At 35.1% G+C, this 15,819-nt stretch overlaps 1 protein-coding gene across 1 annotated transcript in view; it reads left to right on the top strand.

The window, feature by feature from the left end:
* Positions 1–3,410: 3,410 nt before the first annotated feature.
* Positions 3,411–15,819, top strand: part of LOC135216365 (2-oxoadipate dehydrogenase complex component E1-like) — a 146,440-nt gene continuing 134,031 nt past the window's right edge. The window contains exons 1-5 of the mRNA XM_064251617.1: positions 3,411–3,728; positions 6,555–6,672; positions 7,937–8,105; positions 12,822–13,041; positions 14,528–14,689. Coding sequence (XP_064107687.1) covers positions 3,551–3,728; positions 6,555–6,672; positions 7,937–8,105; positions 12,822–13,041; positions 14,528–14,689 — 847 coding nt within the window. The 5' untranslated portion in view covers positions 3,411–3,550. The remainder of the gene's footprint in view (positions 3,729–6,554; positions 6,673–7,936; positions 8,106–12,821; positions 13,042–14,527; positions 14,690–15,819) is intronic.

Here is a 15,819-nt window from a genome sequence, read left to right as displayed (position 1 = left end):
CTGTTAAGGGAAGTTTACGTTAACTTTATCAGTTACTATTGAACCCCAAAGCTGGACGGGCCAATGTATTTAAGTGAATATATATACACATACATACATATAGTATACATACATACACACACACACACACACATATATATATATATATTATATTATATTGTTATTACATACATACATAACATACATACTACATACATACATACATATATAATTGTGCCTTTTCTTCCCCCCTGCTGAGATCAAGAGAGATGGAAGCTATTCATTAAGAATAATTAATTCTTTTTGGCCTCCTTTTTGTCCTCTGTATTCGAAGCGAGTTCAATCTTTCTCGTCCCTCTTTCCCTCCCATCCCCCGCCACCACCCCACCCCTATCCCGTTTCCGCCTCGAGTTTTCTTCACTTCAGAGTTGTTTTATTCGCCTCAGAATTATAACTGTTTATTTCGTGTCTGCTGACACTATAGAGTTATTTATTTCGTTTGAGTTGTCTTTGAACTACCATAAATAAAGAAACTCATTTGTTTTCCAAATAGTAGTAGTACTAGTAGGTGGATATGCCTTTGAAACGGCTCCTTCGTGGATAGACATTTCGAGTCTTCGACGACAGCCTGTGCAATGAATTCTCTTTGTCTTTATTTCAGCTCTGTGAACTTCGCCGCCATTTTCTTTCAGTCCCTAATTTCGTGGCTCGTAAAACTTATTGTTCTCGAGGCACGGCCTCACGATAGCGTTAATAATACTGCTTATAAAGATTGCCCTTCGTGGCCCTGCTGAAGGTTTCAGCTATTGATGTTTTTATTCTCTTTATTTAGGATTAATAAATTCTCATTGTAATAAGTACAAACTCTGCTAAAGACCCATTGATGAATTAATTTCACCCCCATAATCATAAAATACAGTATAGTGTGATGTTGCCTTCCATTCATTATTATCATTATTATTATTTCTATTATTATTGTTATTGATCTTTTCTAGGAACTCGACAGACGATTATTATTATTATTTTTTTTTTTTGGTCTATCACAGTCCTCCAATTCGACTGGGTGGTATTCATTGTGTGGGGTTCCGGGTTGCATCTTGCCTCTTTAGGAGTCCATCACTTTTCTTACTATGTGCGCTGTTTCTAGGAGCACACTCTTCTGCATGAGTCCTGGAGCTACTTCAGCCTCTAGTTTTTCCAGATTCCTTTTCAGGGATATTGGGATCGTCCCTAGTGTTCCCATGATTATGGGTACAATTTCCACTAGATTTCCCATATCCTTCTTATTTCTATTTTCAGGTCTTGATACTTATCCATTTTTTCCCTCTCTTTCTCTTCAACTCAGGTGTCCCATGGTATTGCGACATGAAAACCTCATTGCCCAATGATCTTGGACCCAAGTTTCAACACATTTAAAATAAGAATAGAAAAATCTAAGAATACTAATGGAAATCATCAATAGATCACAAGAACTGCATAAAAATGTGCATTTGTAAAAACAAGTTCATAGATACATCATTTGAGATATAGCATCTCTGTTTCTTTAACTTTCGATCGTCTCTATTCAAAACATCTCCAGAAATACAGTCCTTCAGGTTAATGGTAAAAAGAAGTCATCTCGCTTCTCTGAGGCATTATGCAGTAAGTGTCAGGCTCAACAGAGATCTCGAATTGATTTATGAGTGTGTAGTCTCTACTGTACCCAGACCAGAATTTTATTCATAGCCCACTACACTTCATATTTTTTCCATTTTCGACTTGTTCCTAACACCTAAGTTAATAACAATGAGTGCTGGACGACGCTTGCAGTTATCTTTGATTGCAGTTTTAATCTTTAGCAGGAAAAGTATTGCAGCAGTTGAAATATAGCAGTTCGAAAGGCAGTATTATGCACTTGGGTTCTCTTACAGAGAGGATGAAATTAATTCGGTGTGATTCGAATCTTTTTGCTATACCATTGTTGGAATGCTGGAATAATATTTACAGTCTCCTTTTAGTTGTTTTTCTGATGCAGTTTAATTAACGTAGTAATTTTTTGTTGGTGCAGTTTGTTGTTTTGTAGATATGATGATACTGATTTGATCTGGGTTCTGTTCCTGTCTGCAGGACACCGGAGAATTATTTGTACCTAACTGACGGAGTCTGGTATTGTGCTCTGTTAACTCGACTTCCTGCTTATCTCTCCACCCCATCCTTCTGTAAGTTTATTTCCAGTTTTATCCAGTCTTTTCATATCCCTTTCTTATCTCTCTTTGAAGTTACTCAGGGTTCTGTTCCCTCACTCACTTTTTTTTCTCGTGTTTATCAGTTATCTTATCCTGTTTATTTCTGCAATTATTCATGCTCCTGCTGAAGAAGATTCGGTCCTTCATATTTCTTCATTCGCATCCCAGCTATTCGTACTCAAGTACCGTCAGTGCACCTCATGCGGTGCACTATAGGCATTACTTAAGATAATTTGTAGCGTGTCTTCGGCCCCTAGCTGTAACTTCTTTCGCTCCTTTTACTGTACCTTCTTTCATATTCTCTTTCTTCCATCTTACTTTCCACCCTCTCCTAACAATTGATTCATAGTACAACTGCGAGTTTATCCTCCTGTTACACCTTTCAAACCTTTTACCGTCAATTCTATATTCACTTCTATCCAGTCTCATATGACCCCATTTTCATCTTCTAACGCTACTTCTGAGAGCTTGCCTGACTGCGAATCACTGAATTGAACAGACACTTTTAAGAAACATTTTTTTCGCATTTCTTTAATTTTCTTTTGTGGGAATCTAGATAAACATGTCACTGCTGGCAGCATTCTATTTCCTCGGTGCTTGGAACATTGCTAATATATCATGGACACAAAGATCTGTAGATAATAATAATAATAATAATAATAATAATAATAATAATAATAATAATAATAATAATAATAATAATAATAATAATAATAATACTGACCGCTAGTGCATCTCAGTCAAAGGTTGAAGTTTATTGTAGACCTTATCCTAAATCTAATAGTTAATTGGATACAATTAGTTTGAGTGGAAGTATTTGGGAGGGGAATCCTCCTCAGTCAGGAGGGGAGGGAAGGCAAATTGCCTGTTTTGTCTCTCCCCTCCCCCCCATTCCCCATGGTAGATGGCCAAGATTGCAATGTCACGGAACAGATTATTTCTACCCAGTCATTTGTAAATGCAGAGGAAAAATTAACCTATATCTTACTCTACAAAGACCAAGGCAACTGGCAACAGACAGGAGCCCAAAGTGTGTAAATAGAGAGAGAGAGAGAGAGAGAGAGAGAGAGAGAGAGAGAGAGAGAGAGAGAGAGAGAGAGAGAGAGAACAAGCAAGCAGAAGCTACATGCACCCGCAATAGTGAGCCGTTACATCTTTGGCAACTGGGTACTACTACTACTACTCCTCTCCCCCCCGACCCCCGTCCGTCCTTCACTACCGTTATTAATTCCGAGCGCGCAATAGGTAGTGCCTTCTCTACGACAAAATTCTCTCACCCTATTTACTCCAACTGAAGAAGAGACAGGCTTATGCATACCCTTTAATTGACTCTAAATAACGTAAATATGGAGCGGGCACTGCGCGGCATAAGCGTAAACCATTCCAAAATGAGTTATGTAATGGCCATGTGGGTACCTTGTTTTAGAGGGACTTCTCTCGGCCTCAACCGGTTCCAGTGTCGCGGGTATCGTTCGTTAAAAGGGGTATATGGGTATACCCCAGAGTGCTCTAAAGAATTCTCACGTAAGTAGCTTAAACCAACTGATTTGTTCTTGTGATCGTTAAATATCCATAGGCTGGTAGAAAAAAAAGATTCGGGGAAACAACCAACTGGATTAGAGCTGATCCAGTTTTCACTGCTTGTGGATCCACCCTCCGGAAAAGTACTTTAACACGTCCTAACACCGGAGGTGGATAGATCTATATAATTATTCAATCAAGATGGCATGACATGGTGGCGGCCGGATGGAAAATAATATTTTGGTAAAACTTTGCAATGCTGGCGCGTATGTTTTGGCCTGACCTAACCTAACGTAACGTAACTTAACCTATCGCTAGCAGGGTCGGGTCACAGAACTATTTACTTTGGCGGAGGGATTATGGGACGGGCAAAAGGTGTTGCACGACCTAGCCAACTGTACATGTCTGGATGATGTTAAAACATAGGTAAACAAAAGATAGTGGATAGGTATCATAAAGATAGGGTAAATAGTAGGTTAAAGACATACCAAACAAAATTGCTATTCCCAAAGGGAATGAAAACTTAATTTGCCAGAACCATATAAAAAATGAATAAAAAACCCATAGGCTACTTCTCCTGTGGCCCATCCTATAGCCTATCTGTGCTAAATCATTTTCATTTATCCTAAAAATACCTAGATACCTATTAAATGGTAAATGGAAGACTGCTATTGCGTCTTGGTTCACACCCGTATGGCAACCATAATATTTATCTCCTAGTTTTATCTATGATTTTAGGTGGGAAGTTTTGGGTTGGGGGATGACTGAAAATAAACCAAAACCTGAGCTATAGCCTAGGCTGCGGTAACCTAACCGAACCTCACTCAGGACTTGCAGAAAATAGGCTGCGTTAGTAGTCTACAATTTTACCTTAATTTATTCATATGATTCAGATAAATTCTGGAAATAGACTAGTATTACATTTACCAACTGTACACTCCCCCTCCCCTCTCTTATAGTTGTTGGCAGCCTCCAGTTGGAAACTTATGATTTGGGCGGGGTGGGGTGAGAAGTTAGGAGTTGGGCGATGACTGAAAATGAGCCAAAGCCTCATATTTAGCATAGGCAATAGTATTATAACCTAATCTAAACTCACGTAGGACTTCAGGTCATACTTTATCTAACCTGACATAAAGTTAAGGGTTCTTACTGGGTTTTTCACACTTCCCACGACCTGGTTGCTAAGGCTCTAATGGTATAACGTGGAATTTGTGATGGAATTAAATATTAAAATCACTGGAAGCAATTAAAAAGTATCAGAAATGTTGTATTTGTAAACTTTTAAAGAACTCACTTCATGACAATGGATAGGCTATGTGTTTCTTATCTAAAGGGAGGGAGAACAGTAACAACTGCTCATAACCTTAACTAGCGTAGAGTAAGTGCACATCAAACAATATTATGAAACAAACTAAACCTACAGATTCCAGATGAATTACACAACATTGCACATGCGCAACTGTGGAATGGCATCATAACTTGCTCCACACGGCATAGCTTAGATGAGAAAGCAATTTGTTTTAATGAGGAGAGCAAATACGGAAGATAAGATCACAGTTTAATTAAAGTAAGAATGATAAAATGCCAGCTGCTCATGTTTCTGTGATTGATAATTTCCTGATCATTTTGCATAGGATAGAAATTTTATAAACTACAGAAGAAAAATTGTTTAAAACTATATGAAAATTAATTGATTTTATTACATTGCTAGGAGTATTACTGAGGAAAAATCTATTTGGCAATGATCTTCACTGTTGCCTTTCCCCTCTATACTAACTGGTATAAGAACATGGTGTCACATACAGTCATGCATAAGCAATGTTATATCATGTTTCATCAATATAATTTAACTTCTACACACTAATACATACTGATAACTAATGAAATTATTAACACTACTGGAAGCAGTTATTGAATGTGACATCATGATGGAAACAAAGCAAGGAAAATTTGAACTAGGAGGGACAAACATCTTAATAATTTTCTGGGTTTTGTGAATATTTTGTAATGATCCATGTCATTTGTGGTGTGTGTGGATAATGGGGCATATCAGCTAATCCAATCTTGAACAATTGAGAATTACTGCATTTTTGTAGTTTAGCGCCAGCACTGGGAGCAAGCATTACAATGTATTCATAAAAGTCACAATAGAATTTAATTGGGAGAATCATCAATATATACTAAATTAATTCACACATGTAACAGTTTTGGGGATCTGTCAAAATTTTTTACTCCCCACGAGTTTGTATTTAGAATGAGCCTTCCCAAATGTTTGCATATATTTTATACCGTTCATACTTGTTCTGGAGAGACTTGGCAAGGTTATTGCTATATTTGTATCTTTCAGTAAGCCACTGTGTATTACACTTACTCATGTACATAACATGCTCACCATGCACAATAAAAAAAAAAAATGGTAAAAACCAGATTTCATCCAGTTATCTCTGCCAAACTGTTATCTTTGGAGCATCAGAATGCTCTAATTTAAAAACACCTGCTTTCATAGAGTTCTAATCTTTACATGTTATTAATTTGTATAAGCATGATTGTGGTTCGGAAGTCACGTAAAGCCGTTGGTCCCATTGCTGAATAACCACTGGTTCCACGCAACGTAAAAACACCATACAAACAAATAAACAATAAGCATGATTGTTGGCACTATTGTTGTTTGTCAAGAATTATCGCTTCATGTGCATTGCGAAGATGTTGTTTGCCAAGAATTTAGTCTCCTCATGTGCATTGTAGAGACCTTCATGAATAATGTAGAGTAAACAATATTTTTATGATTTTGTTTTATCGTGTGTTGTAACATTCTAAGTTCTTTTTCAGTGCCCAGTGACATCATTCAAAGGAGAGCTGAGGAGAGTAACCTATTTCGTTTTATCAGTTCATATCGTGAACATGGACATTTTCAAGCTCAGCTCAATCCACTTAAAGCTAATGAGAGGTATGTTCTTTGTTTGTTGTGGTAACTGCACTTTAAGCAAATTTGCTCACATTCTTTGGTAAGTTTGGCTTAGCTTAAAGACCTCATATTATTTCTTGGATGTCTTTTGACTGGCAATATTTCTACATTTGACAAAATTTTCTCCTAACAAGTCTATATTGGATTAGTATTAATTTTTGGCGATACCCATAATAACTTTGAGGTTACTTTTATTGTTGTTAATGCAGAGATATGCTGCAACATCTCTTTTCCAGCCTTGCAGAATGTGTGACCTTATTTTTCAATAAATTCCTTGTGAAAGCTAAACCTGTAGGGGTTGTGGTTTTGATCATTCATCTTGCCCATCTCAGAACTATAACTCTGCAATGTTCTCTTTCTTGAGTTCCATGACCTTATTTGATTTTTTCTTTTTCTTGAGTTTGTCAGTACTATCACCTTAACTTAACATGCTTTGGGGTTTGGGTTTCCAATAAGGAACGTCTGTTGAATAAGAAAGACCTTATATTACTGCCTGTGCTTGAATAATTTTTAGGTATCTCACAGATAACAATTCCTGAAATAACATGTAACATTCAGTTTAAGGGAGACATGTAAAAATTTATAAAAATTGGTTGCATAGCAAAAGATATTGATAATAAGTTCCACCAGAGGTAGTAGCAACTGCTTAATTTACTTGTTCTATTCCTTCATTTACTGAGCTGTCGTGGATGAGTGTGAACTAACTTTGACTAGATTTCTTTTTCTTGTCATTATTATCTTCAATTAGTATTGTGCATTACCCATAATCACACATTCTGTAATTTTTATGTATGTTCATGCATTCTACTAACCTTTCTGGTCATTTTCTGTCTCCAATTTTCTTTCATAAAAGATTCTTGCATAAGTGAAAATTAATACTATAAAACTATTTCATATGCAGTACATACTATAATTTCATATGCAGTACATACTATATAGTATATGAATGGGCTTTAAGGTAGATTTTTTATTAGGAAAACTAGAGTAATTGAATGGATACTGCATTATTTTTTTTTCAACCTTAGGACAATGACAGCTATTGCTATGGTAGCAATTTAGGATGCAGTTTTATTAGTTGGATGTATATTGAAAATTTATTAGCTTATGCATTATTGATGTCCTGGGATTACGATTTGTTATACTCCTGATTGTTTTACTTAAAAAAAACTGTTCTCCCTAAAACATTTTGTGTTTTTCTGCCCTTATACTAACTTGTTTGTGTATTTCTACAACTGTGCCCTTCCAGAATTTTACCTGAGTTGGATCCAAAGCTCTATGGACTGTTGGATGGCAAGAAGTACAATGTTCAAGGTCTGATTGCTGGAGTAAATGAAACATGTAGCTTAGAAGAAATTATACAACTTTTAAAGAAAACGTATTGTGGACACATTGGCGTTGAATTTTGTTATTTACCAGTAAGTATTATAATCATTTAACCTGTACTTATTTCTTTTACCTGGCAGTATCAAATGCAAAATTTAAAAGTATACATTAAGGAATACTCGTTCATACGCAAACAAACCTTTGGTCTTAACAATAAGATAATTTCTAGCGTCTAGCTGGTTCCGGTGGAATCGCAGATGAAAGCAAGGAATCTTGTGAGATCTATTAATGCGTGCGTATATCGGGTGAAGAGTGTTCAAGGACCATGCACCTACGCCACTGCGTCAGTCTTTTCTTAACCGCTTGGGCAAGAGTTGTGGTTGACATCTCTCGGCTTTACCCGGTTCATTGCCTGTTTCAATTGTGTTTAGTGTGTGTGTGTGTGCACTGTTATTATGACTTCTGCTCAATAGTTTTTGGCCAACTGATCAGGTTACTGTTGCCAAAGTAACATATTGAATATACGATGTTACACATACACACAAACCATTGGTCATAATAGCCTGACGTTTGAGTTAGAAATGCTTTATCCAGAAAAATGCTGGTGTCAGAAGTATTTGGTAAGGTATAGATATCACAGTTGCATCTCTTATTGAAAGGAAAGAGTTGAAAAAAAAGCTGGAAAAGATTTATTGATTAGTTAGTATAAAATGAGAGATGGTTGAAATAACATTGAAAAATGGCGGTCTCTGTATTGAAGAAACAAGCTGAAAATTCTAGTGAGAGATTTTGATAGCTCAGGATCTTATGGAAAATAAAGCAAGTGATTGATTAATAACTGATGGATGAGGTTGGCAGTCTTATGTCAGCAAGACAAAATATTCCTGAGTCCGTTGCTTTCAAAGACAACTAATGTGGTCTAATAAATGATTGAGGTGGTTATGGGGAACCAGATATATTTTTCTGGGGAGATATACTCCTTACAATATGATAAGAAAGAGGCAGTAGACTTGAGTTCCAATTATTAATGTTAAAATATGCCATGGGTCATGATATGTAAAATCTTAATGAGGGTATTGAAAGTCCAGTACAGTCACCTCTCAGATAACGCAAGGTTTACGTTCCTGGAGAGCTCGCGTTCATTAACCCTCTTACGCTGGAGCGGTAAATAAAAAATTGTCTCCCGTGTGCCGGAGGGGATTCTGAGTGAGCGCGGAAGCGGAAAAAATATTTTTTTCAAAAAATCACAGCGCGCTTAGTTTTCAAGATTAAGAATTCATTTTTGGCTCCTTTTTTTGTCATTGCCTGAAGTTTAGTATGCAACCATCAGAAATGAAAAAAATATCATTATCATATATAAATAATGCGATATATGATAGCGCAAAAACGAAATTTCATATATAATTGTATTCAAATCGCGCTGTGCGCAAAACGGTTAAAGGTAACAAGTTACTTTTTTTTCATTGTAATGTACACTAAATTGCAATCATTTTGGTATTAACACATTATAAAACGATAAAAGCAACACAGAGAAAATATTATCACAACATAATGCATGAATTCGTAACGCGCGGACGTAAACAAATATTTTTTTCAAAAATTCACCATAAATCTAAATATTGTCCTAGAGACTTCCAATTTCTTTAAAAATGAAGACAAATGATTGAATATTACTATACTGTAAGAGTATTAGCTTACAATTGCAGTTTTCGACCATATCTGACGAGTTAAAGTTGACCGAATGTCGAATTTTTTTATATATATATTTTTTATATGCAATTATTTCAGAAATAAGAAAAGCTACAACCTTCAAATATTTTTCGTTTTATTCTACATGAAATTGTGCACATTTTCATATATAAAACTCTATGAAATGCCTAATATGAAACGGAGCAAATATTCCGAGATTGGGACGTACGTATTTCGGAGATTTGTGGCGAAGAATCCGCGCGCGGAGGGAAGGAAAGATTTTTTTTTAAATTCACCATAAATCTAAATATTTTGCTACAGACTTCGAATTTATTTCAAGATGAAGATAAATGACTGAATATTACTAGAATGTAAGAGTTTTAGCTAACAATTGCGTTTTTCGACCATTTCGGCAGAGTCAAAGTTGACCGAACATGGTTTTTTTTCTATTTATCGTGATTTATATGGAAATATTTCAAAAATGAGAAAAGCTACAACCTTCAATTATATATTGTTGTATTCTACATGAAATTGCGCACATTTTCATATATAAAACTTTATGTAACGGCTAATTTAAAATGGTGCAAACATTACCACAATCGCACGTATGATTTTTTCGGAAGAGTTACCGTGCGGACGTAAAGAAAATGTTATTTTTTTCATAATTCACCATAATCGAAATATTGTGCTAGAGACTTCCAATTTGTTGCAAAATGAAGGTAAATGCTTGAATATTACTAGAATATAAGCGTTTTAGCTTACAATTGCGTTTTTTGACCATTTCGGTAGAGTCAAATTTGACCGAAGGTTGAAATTTTGGCAATTATCGTTATTTATATGAAAATATCTCAAAACTGATTAAAGCTACAACCATGGGTTGTTTTTAGTTGTAATGTGCATGAAATTGTGCACATTTCCATATATAAAACTTTATATAACGGCTAATTTTAAAATGGTGCAAACATTACCACAATCGCATGTATGATTTTTTTCGGAAGAGTTACCGCGCGGACGTAAGGAAAAAGTTTTTTCATAAATTCACCATAAATCGAAATATTGTGGTAGAGACTTCCAATTAGTTGCAAAATTAAGTTAAATGATTGAATATTACTAGAATATAAGCGTTTTAGCTTACAATTGCGTTTTTCGACCATTTCGGTAGAGTCAAAGTTGACCGAATGTTGAAATTTTGGTAATTATCGTTATTTATATGGAAATATCTCAAAACTGATAAAAGCTACAATCATGAGTATTTTATTGTTGTATTCTACATAAAAATGCGCACATTTTCATATATAATACTTCATGTGACGGCTAATTTACAATGGTACAAAAATTATGTCAAAGTGACGAAATAATTTCCGAGATGTGTCATAGATACTTTTTAGTGCGGCCAAGAAAGAATTCCGCACTTGCGCGCCTGCCGTAACGATTGTAAAGCAAAACAAAACCACCTTGATTCCGTGAACTCCCCATCATCCCCTAAGGCGCGTGATTCAAAAGTTTTAGGCTGGTAGGCCTATAAGTATTTTTCCGTGAATTTAAAAAAAAACTTTTGTAAGTCGACATAAAATACGTCCAGTCGGCACACAGGAGGCAAAAAATGTCGACGTAAAATACGTCCAGTCTGCGTAAGAGGGTTAAAAACGTGTTGTTTAAATATATTTTTCCCATAAGAAATAACAGTAATAAGGGGGTTACATTCCTGGAGTTCGGGAACTCTGTACTTTTTTGCTAAGTGCAACCGAATTGGATAACAGCGGCATCCATTTGCTTGTGTTTCAGCCATCGCACAATAGTAAACAATTACCGTAGTTAAGTTATAAATGGCACTATGTAGAATAGGACTGATATATTTTTATGTTAGCTTGTATTACGATGAAAGCAAGTGAAAATAGCAAACGTAATCACTTTTTTTTTTTCGCAATAATCATGCTCCCAACAAAATCTGTTAACGAAAAAATAATTTAGTTCATAACAAGACTTATTCAAGTCATATTTTGAATTATAAATTTGTTGTATAACGAAAAATGCCCTTGTCACATATAAGTGTAAAGTATCTAGAAATTTGTTTATGCTAACTAGAAGCAAGAAAATGTGCACAGAATTGAGGTAGATATGGCAAAATTAACTCTTATTCGCCATCAACTGATTTCCAAACCAAGACATCGACGGCTATGTTATTATTTATAAATACAATAATATGAGAATACATACATTATTATTGGATACAGTGAAGTAATGTATAACTTTTTAAAAGTTTTGTGGAAAAGATGCATATTTGTTACATTTGTAATTATACCTAGCCGTCAGCAGCCAGACATCGCTCAATTATGCCGATGTTGAAACGAAGCTGATTCTTGTTTCTTGTCCACTTATTTATTTATTTTGTACTGAATTATCACAGTCAGAATGTATAAAACCTCCAGAATTGGCTTATATTAATTACCGTACCGTATAAGCTGTATAGAGTATACTGTAGGCTAGGCTACTGTATTCATATGTATACGATATACCATAGTATATGCTAGGCTAGGAGAAGACCTGTACTATGTAGGTCAGACGAAAGAGAAAAACAGAGCAAAATCTTTCGCACTATTAATAAATAAAGTTTCGCTTTATTAATAAATACCATACACAAAGTCTTTCACTTTATTGATAAATAAATAAATACATACAATGAACTGTGTTATGTCTTCGTTTATGTTGACGGCGTCGTCTGCAGAACTGATGTGCGGGTGATTTGAAAACGATGCTTCGGCGCCAATTCGCCTTAAATAGTTATTTTTCCATTTCTTAAAAATTTTTTAATATTTTCTAGCTCGCGTTAAATTGAAAACACATTAATTGACAGGTAACTGTAAAGTGTTTCTTTCCAAGTTGTTGCATAACTCGCCTCCCTAAGGCTAGATTCATATCTGTGGTTGGGTTATTAGGTAATTAATGTAAATGGGTAATACCCAGAAACTACTATACCTTCATGCTAAAAATCACTTGTAAAAAACAATATCAGTGTTATTTTAGTATGCATTTATTCTTAGAATCTATGCACACTGCAACATGAAGATAGACTTCTAGATATACTGTAACTGTCATACTAGTTCTATATTTAATTGCAGACCCAAGAAGAAAGGGAATGGTTTGCATCAGCTTTTGAAGCAATACATGATGAACAACTAGCACCTGAAGAATGCATTAATCTTGCAAAAGACATGTTAGAGTCCCAAGCTTTTGACAGTTTCTTAGCGAACAAATTTCAGAGTGTCAAGAGGTATGGAGGAGAGGGAGCAGAGTCTATGGTTGGCTTTTTCACTGAAGCATTTAAAGGCTTAGCAGAAGGTTAGTGTGCTCATTCACATTTAGGTCAGTTTGTTCCCTTTTTTCAAGAAAATTTGATGTTTCTAACGTGATATATCAGTTACTTTGAAAGGTGAATATTGTATAATTTAGATACCTATCTTGAGACCATCAGTTTTATACAGTCATACTCATACTATAGGTTCCAGAAAAAATGAGTTTCTCTGGTTTGTCCAGATCTTCCCTAGTTAGTAGTTACTTAGACTAAAATGTCAATTCATGTTAGTCTTGAGTATTAAAGGAGAACATGAGACTGAAGGGTTCAGTAATAAGAAAGAATACTTAAGTTACTGTAAGGGTACATCTGCTTGCTCCCAAGACCTACAGGTGCCTTGAATTTAATTTTTATTGACTTAATGAAATTTAAACTTAACTATTAAGGTCTTTCACAATGAAAATTGAAATTGATTCAGAATACAGTGCAGTATGTCCCTCATACTTCTGGGAAAGATTACAGTGATGGCAAATATATACAGTCTATGAGCTTCTCTAGTTTTACACTGAAATTTTTATTAAATTGCTGATGCAATATGTGTTTTGGTATGATATAATTTAAACTGCAGAGAAAAATATTATATAGCAACATGTCAGCAAAACTGCAATACCTGTGGAAAATGACATTGAAAATATATTATCTTTGTCCATTCCTACTGATGGCATCTCTTTCAAAATGCAATGATTAACATGGTAGTTTTGTAGTTTAATGTGAGTAGAATCTATGCATAGGGTAATGCATTTGTTAAAATTACAATATCTAATGCTAAATGTTATCCCGATATTTGTGTATTCTTGTGTATTTTCTGTAAATTTATTCCTTTGAGATTTTGAATAAATTTTCCTCATTTATTAAATGAAGAAAGGAGAGTGTGGTCTAGTGATGGAAAATTTTGTTTACAGAGAGTTTTGAAACAGTGTAGGATAGTTGTGAATGGAAAATGTTACAGAGAGTTTTGAAACAGTTTAGGATAGTTGTGAATGGAAAATGTTACAGAGAGTTTTGAAACAGTGTAGGATAGTTGATACATGGAGTCAGATCCCACTGTAGTACTAAACCCCTTTGTAAACAGTTTAGGAATATTAATGCTCCTCAGCATTGGTAACTTTTAAAATCTTGCACCCCTTGCCTTCTATGTGTCATTTTGTTCTTTGTAAGTTTTTGAATGATAATTTAGAAGCATTGTTTTTCTCTCAGTCTTTCATCTTTCATTTTGTATAGTTTTGCATTGATGATTTTCATTTTATTTTATTTATTTATTTATAAATACCTTGTACACTGTATGAACAATACACTAGGCTTCAAGCAAAAATGGCTATTATCTGGAATAGTGTAGGTAAAGTATTATAGGGGACAGTGAAGGCCTAAGGAATACTGCACTGTAGGTATTTTGTATGTAGTAAAACATGTATTATTGTTAGTTAGAATATTTCCTGTACATTTAGATGAATTCAATAATCTATTCTTTTCCAGCTGATGTGCAAGAAGTTATACTTGGTATGGCTCATCGTGGGAGACTCAACCTTCTTACTGGGATTTTGAAATACCCACCTGTTATAATGTTTCAGAAGATGAAAGGGTTGCCAGAATTTCCACCAGATCTAAAATTTACGGGCGATGTTTTATCACATTTAGGTCAGTCTGTCATGATTATTAGATTTTAAACAAAAGTTTTTTTTTCAGTACAGTGTAATGAAAAATGTTGACTACATACTTGTTTTAAGTATATCTTTTAAGAACATGACATTTTCACTTGGATACAGTATTTTGAGGTTGTGTACACTTTGGGGAATCTGTCTGATGAGAGCTTTTTGTGGTAAAGTTTCATTAACAAACATTCTCCTTAGGCCTCAAACCAAAGTTAAAGTTCCATGTTGCATTAAGAAATGACATAATTTACACCTCCACTCCCCCAGTGCAGGGAGTTAGAAAGTGAATAAAAGCATTGTGTAGTTACTTGGTGTATAAGACTCAAAAACTGTTGTAGCCCAGTGGGCGTATACAGTACATATCCTTTAGAAGTTAATATAGGCAGTGGCACTAAAGAGTTTGTTACAGAGAATGTCCTAATGGATAAAATAAGTCAATGCAATTAAAGATCTGGGTGAATGTGTAAGTGTTTACATAATAAAAATATGGAATGTTAGTCCATATATATAAAAATCTAAAACTAAAGAGGTCAACCAGATTGCTTGCAGGAATGTGATCAGACTAGAGACGCTAAAGATGACGTATACAATAAGTATGTAAGCTAAGATAACATGCCGTCACCTGTAGTCATTCAATTGTTTATAAACATTAGTCCAAGCTCCCTGCTTGAGACAACTACCCCGACCTATTATTCAAACGGCCTACGTGATCTGTAGCGTGTCTCATTCGATTGTGTGTTCGTATGAAACTATGTCATCTGATAGTATGTTCATATGTTCGAACTACTGGCTGTTCCTTCATAACTTGTAACAGAGATGGTAGACAGCAGAACAGAGTTAGCTATCGTCATTAGAAGACCTGTACCTCTTTACCTAAGCTTTATCATGTAGAGGAATAGGATTAGCCATCATCATTGGCAGAAGCGATCAAGCTATCGTCATAGAAGACTTGTACGATCATACCTGATCTTCATCATGTAAAACTTCAGAAGAATATTACTATTTTTATACCTTGTGTTTCTACAAGAACCTCACCGAACCATGAGTTTAACACATCGTCGTAAAGATAATACCGACTTCGTAGTGATCTACAAAACCCCAGACACTCCATTGAAG

Source organism: Macrobrachium nipponense, chromosome 6 (assembly GCF_015104395.2).
Source record: "Macrobrachium nipponense isolate FS-2020 chromosome 6, ASM1510439v2, whole genome shotgun sequence".
In the NCBI taxonomy this organism is placed as follows: domain Eukaryota; kingdom Metazoa; phylum Arthropoda; class Malacostraca; order Decapoda; family Palaemonidae; genus Macrobrachium; species Macrobrachium nipponense.
Note: the sequence above shows the minus strand (reverse complement) of the source record. Positions and strands in the feature narration are given on the sequence as shown.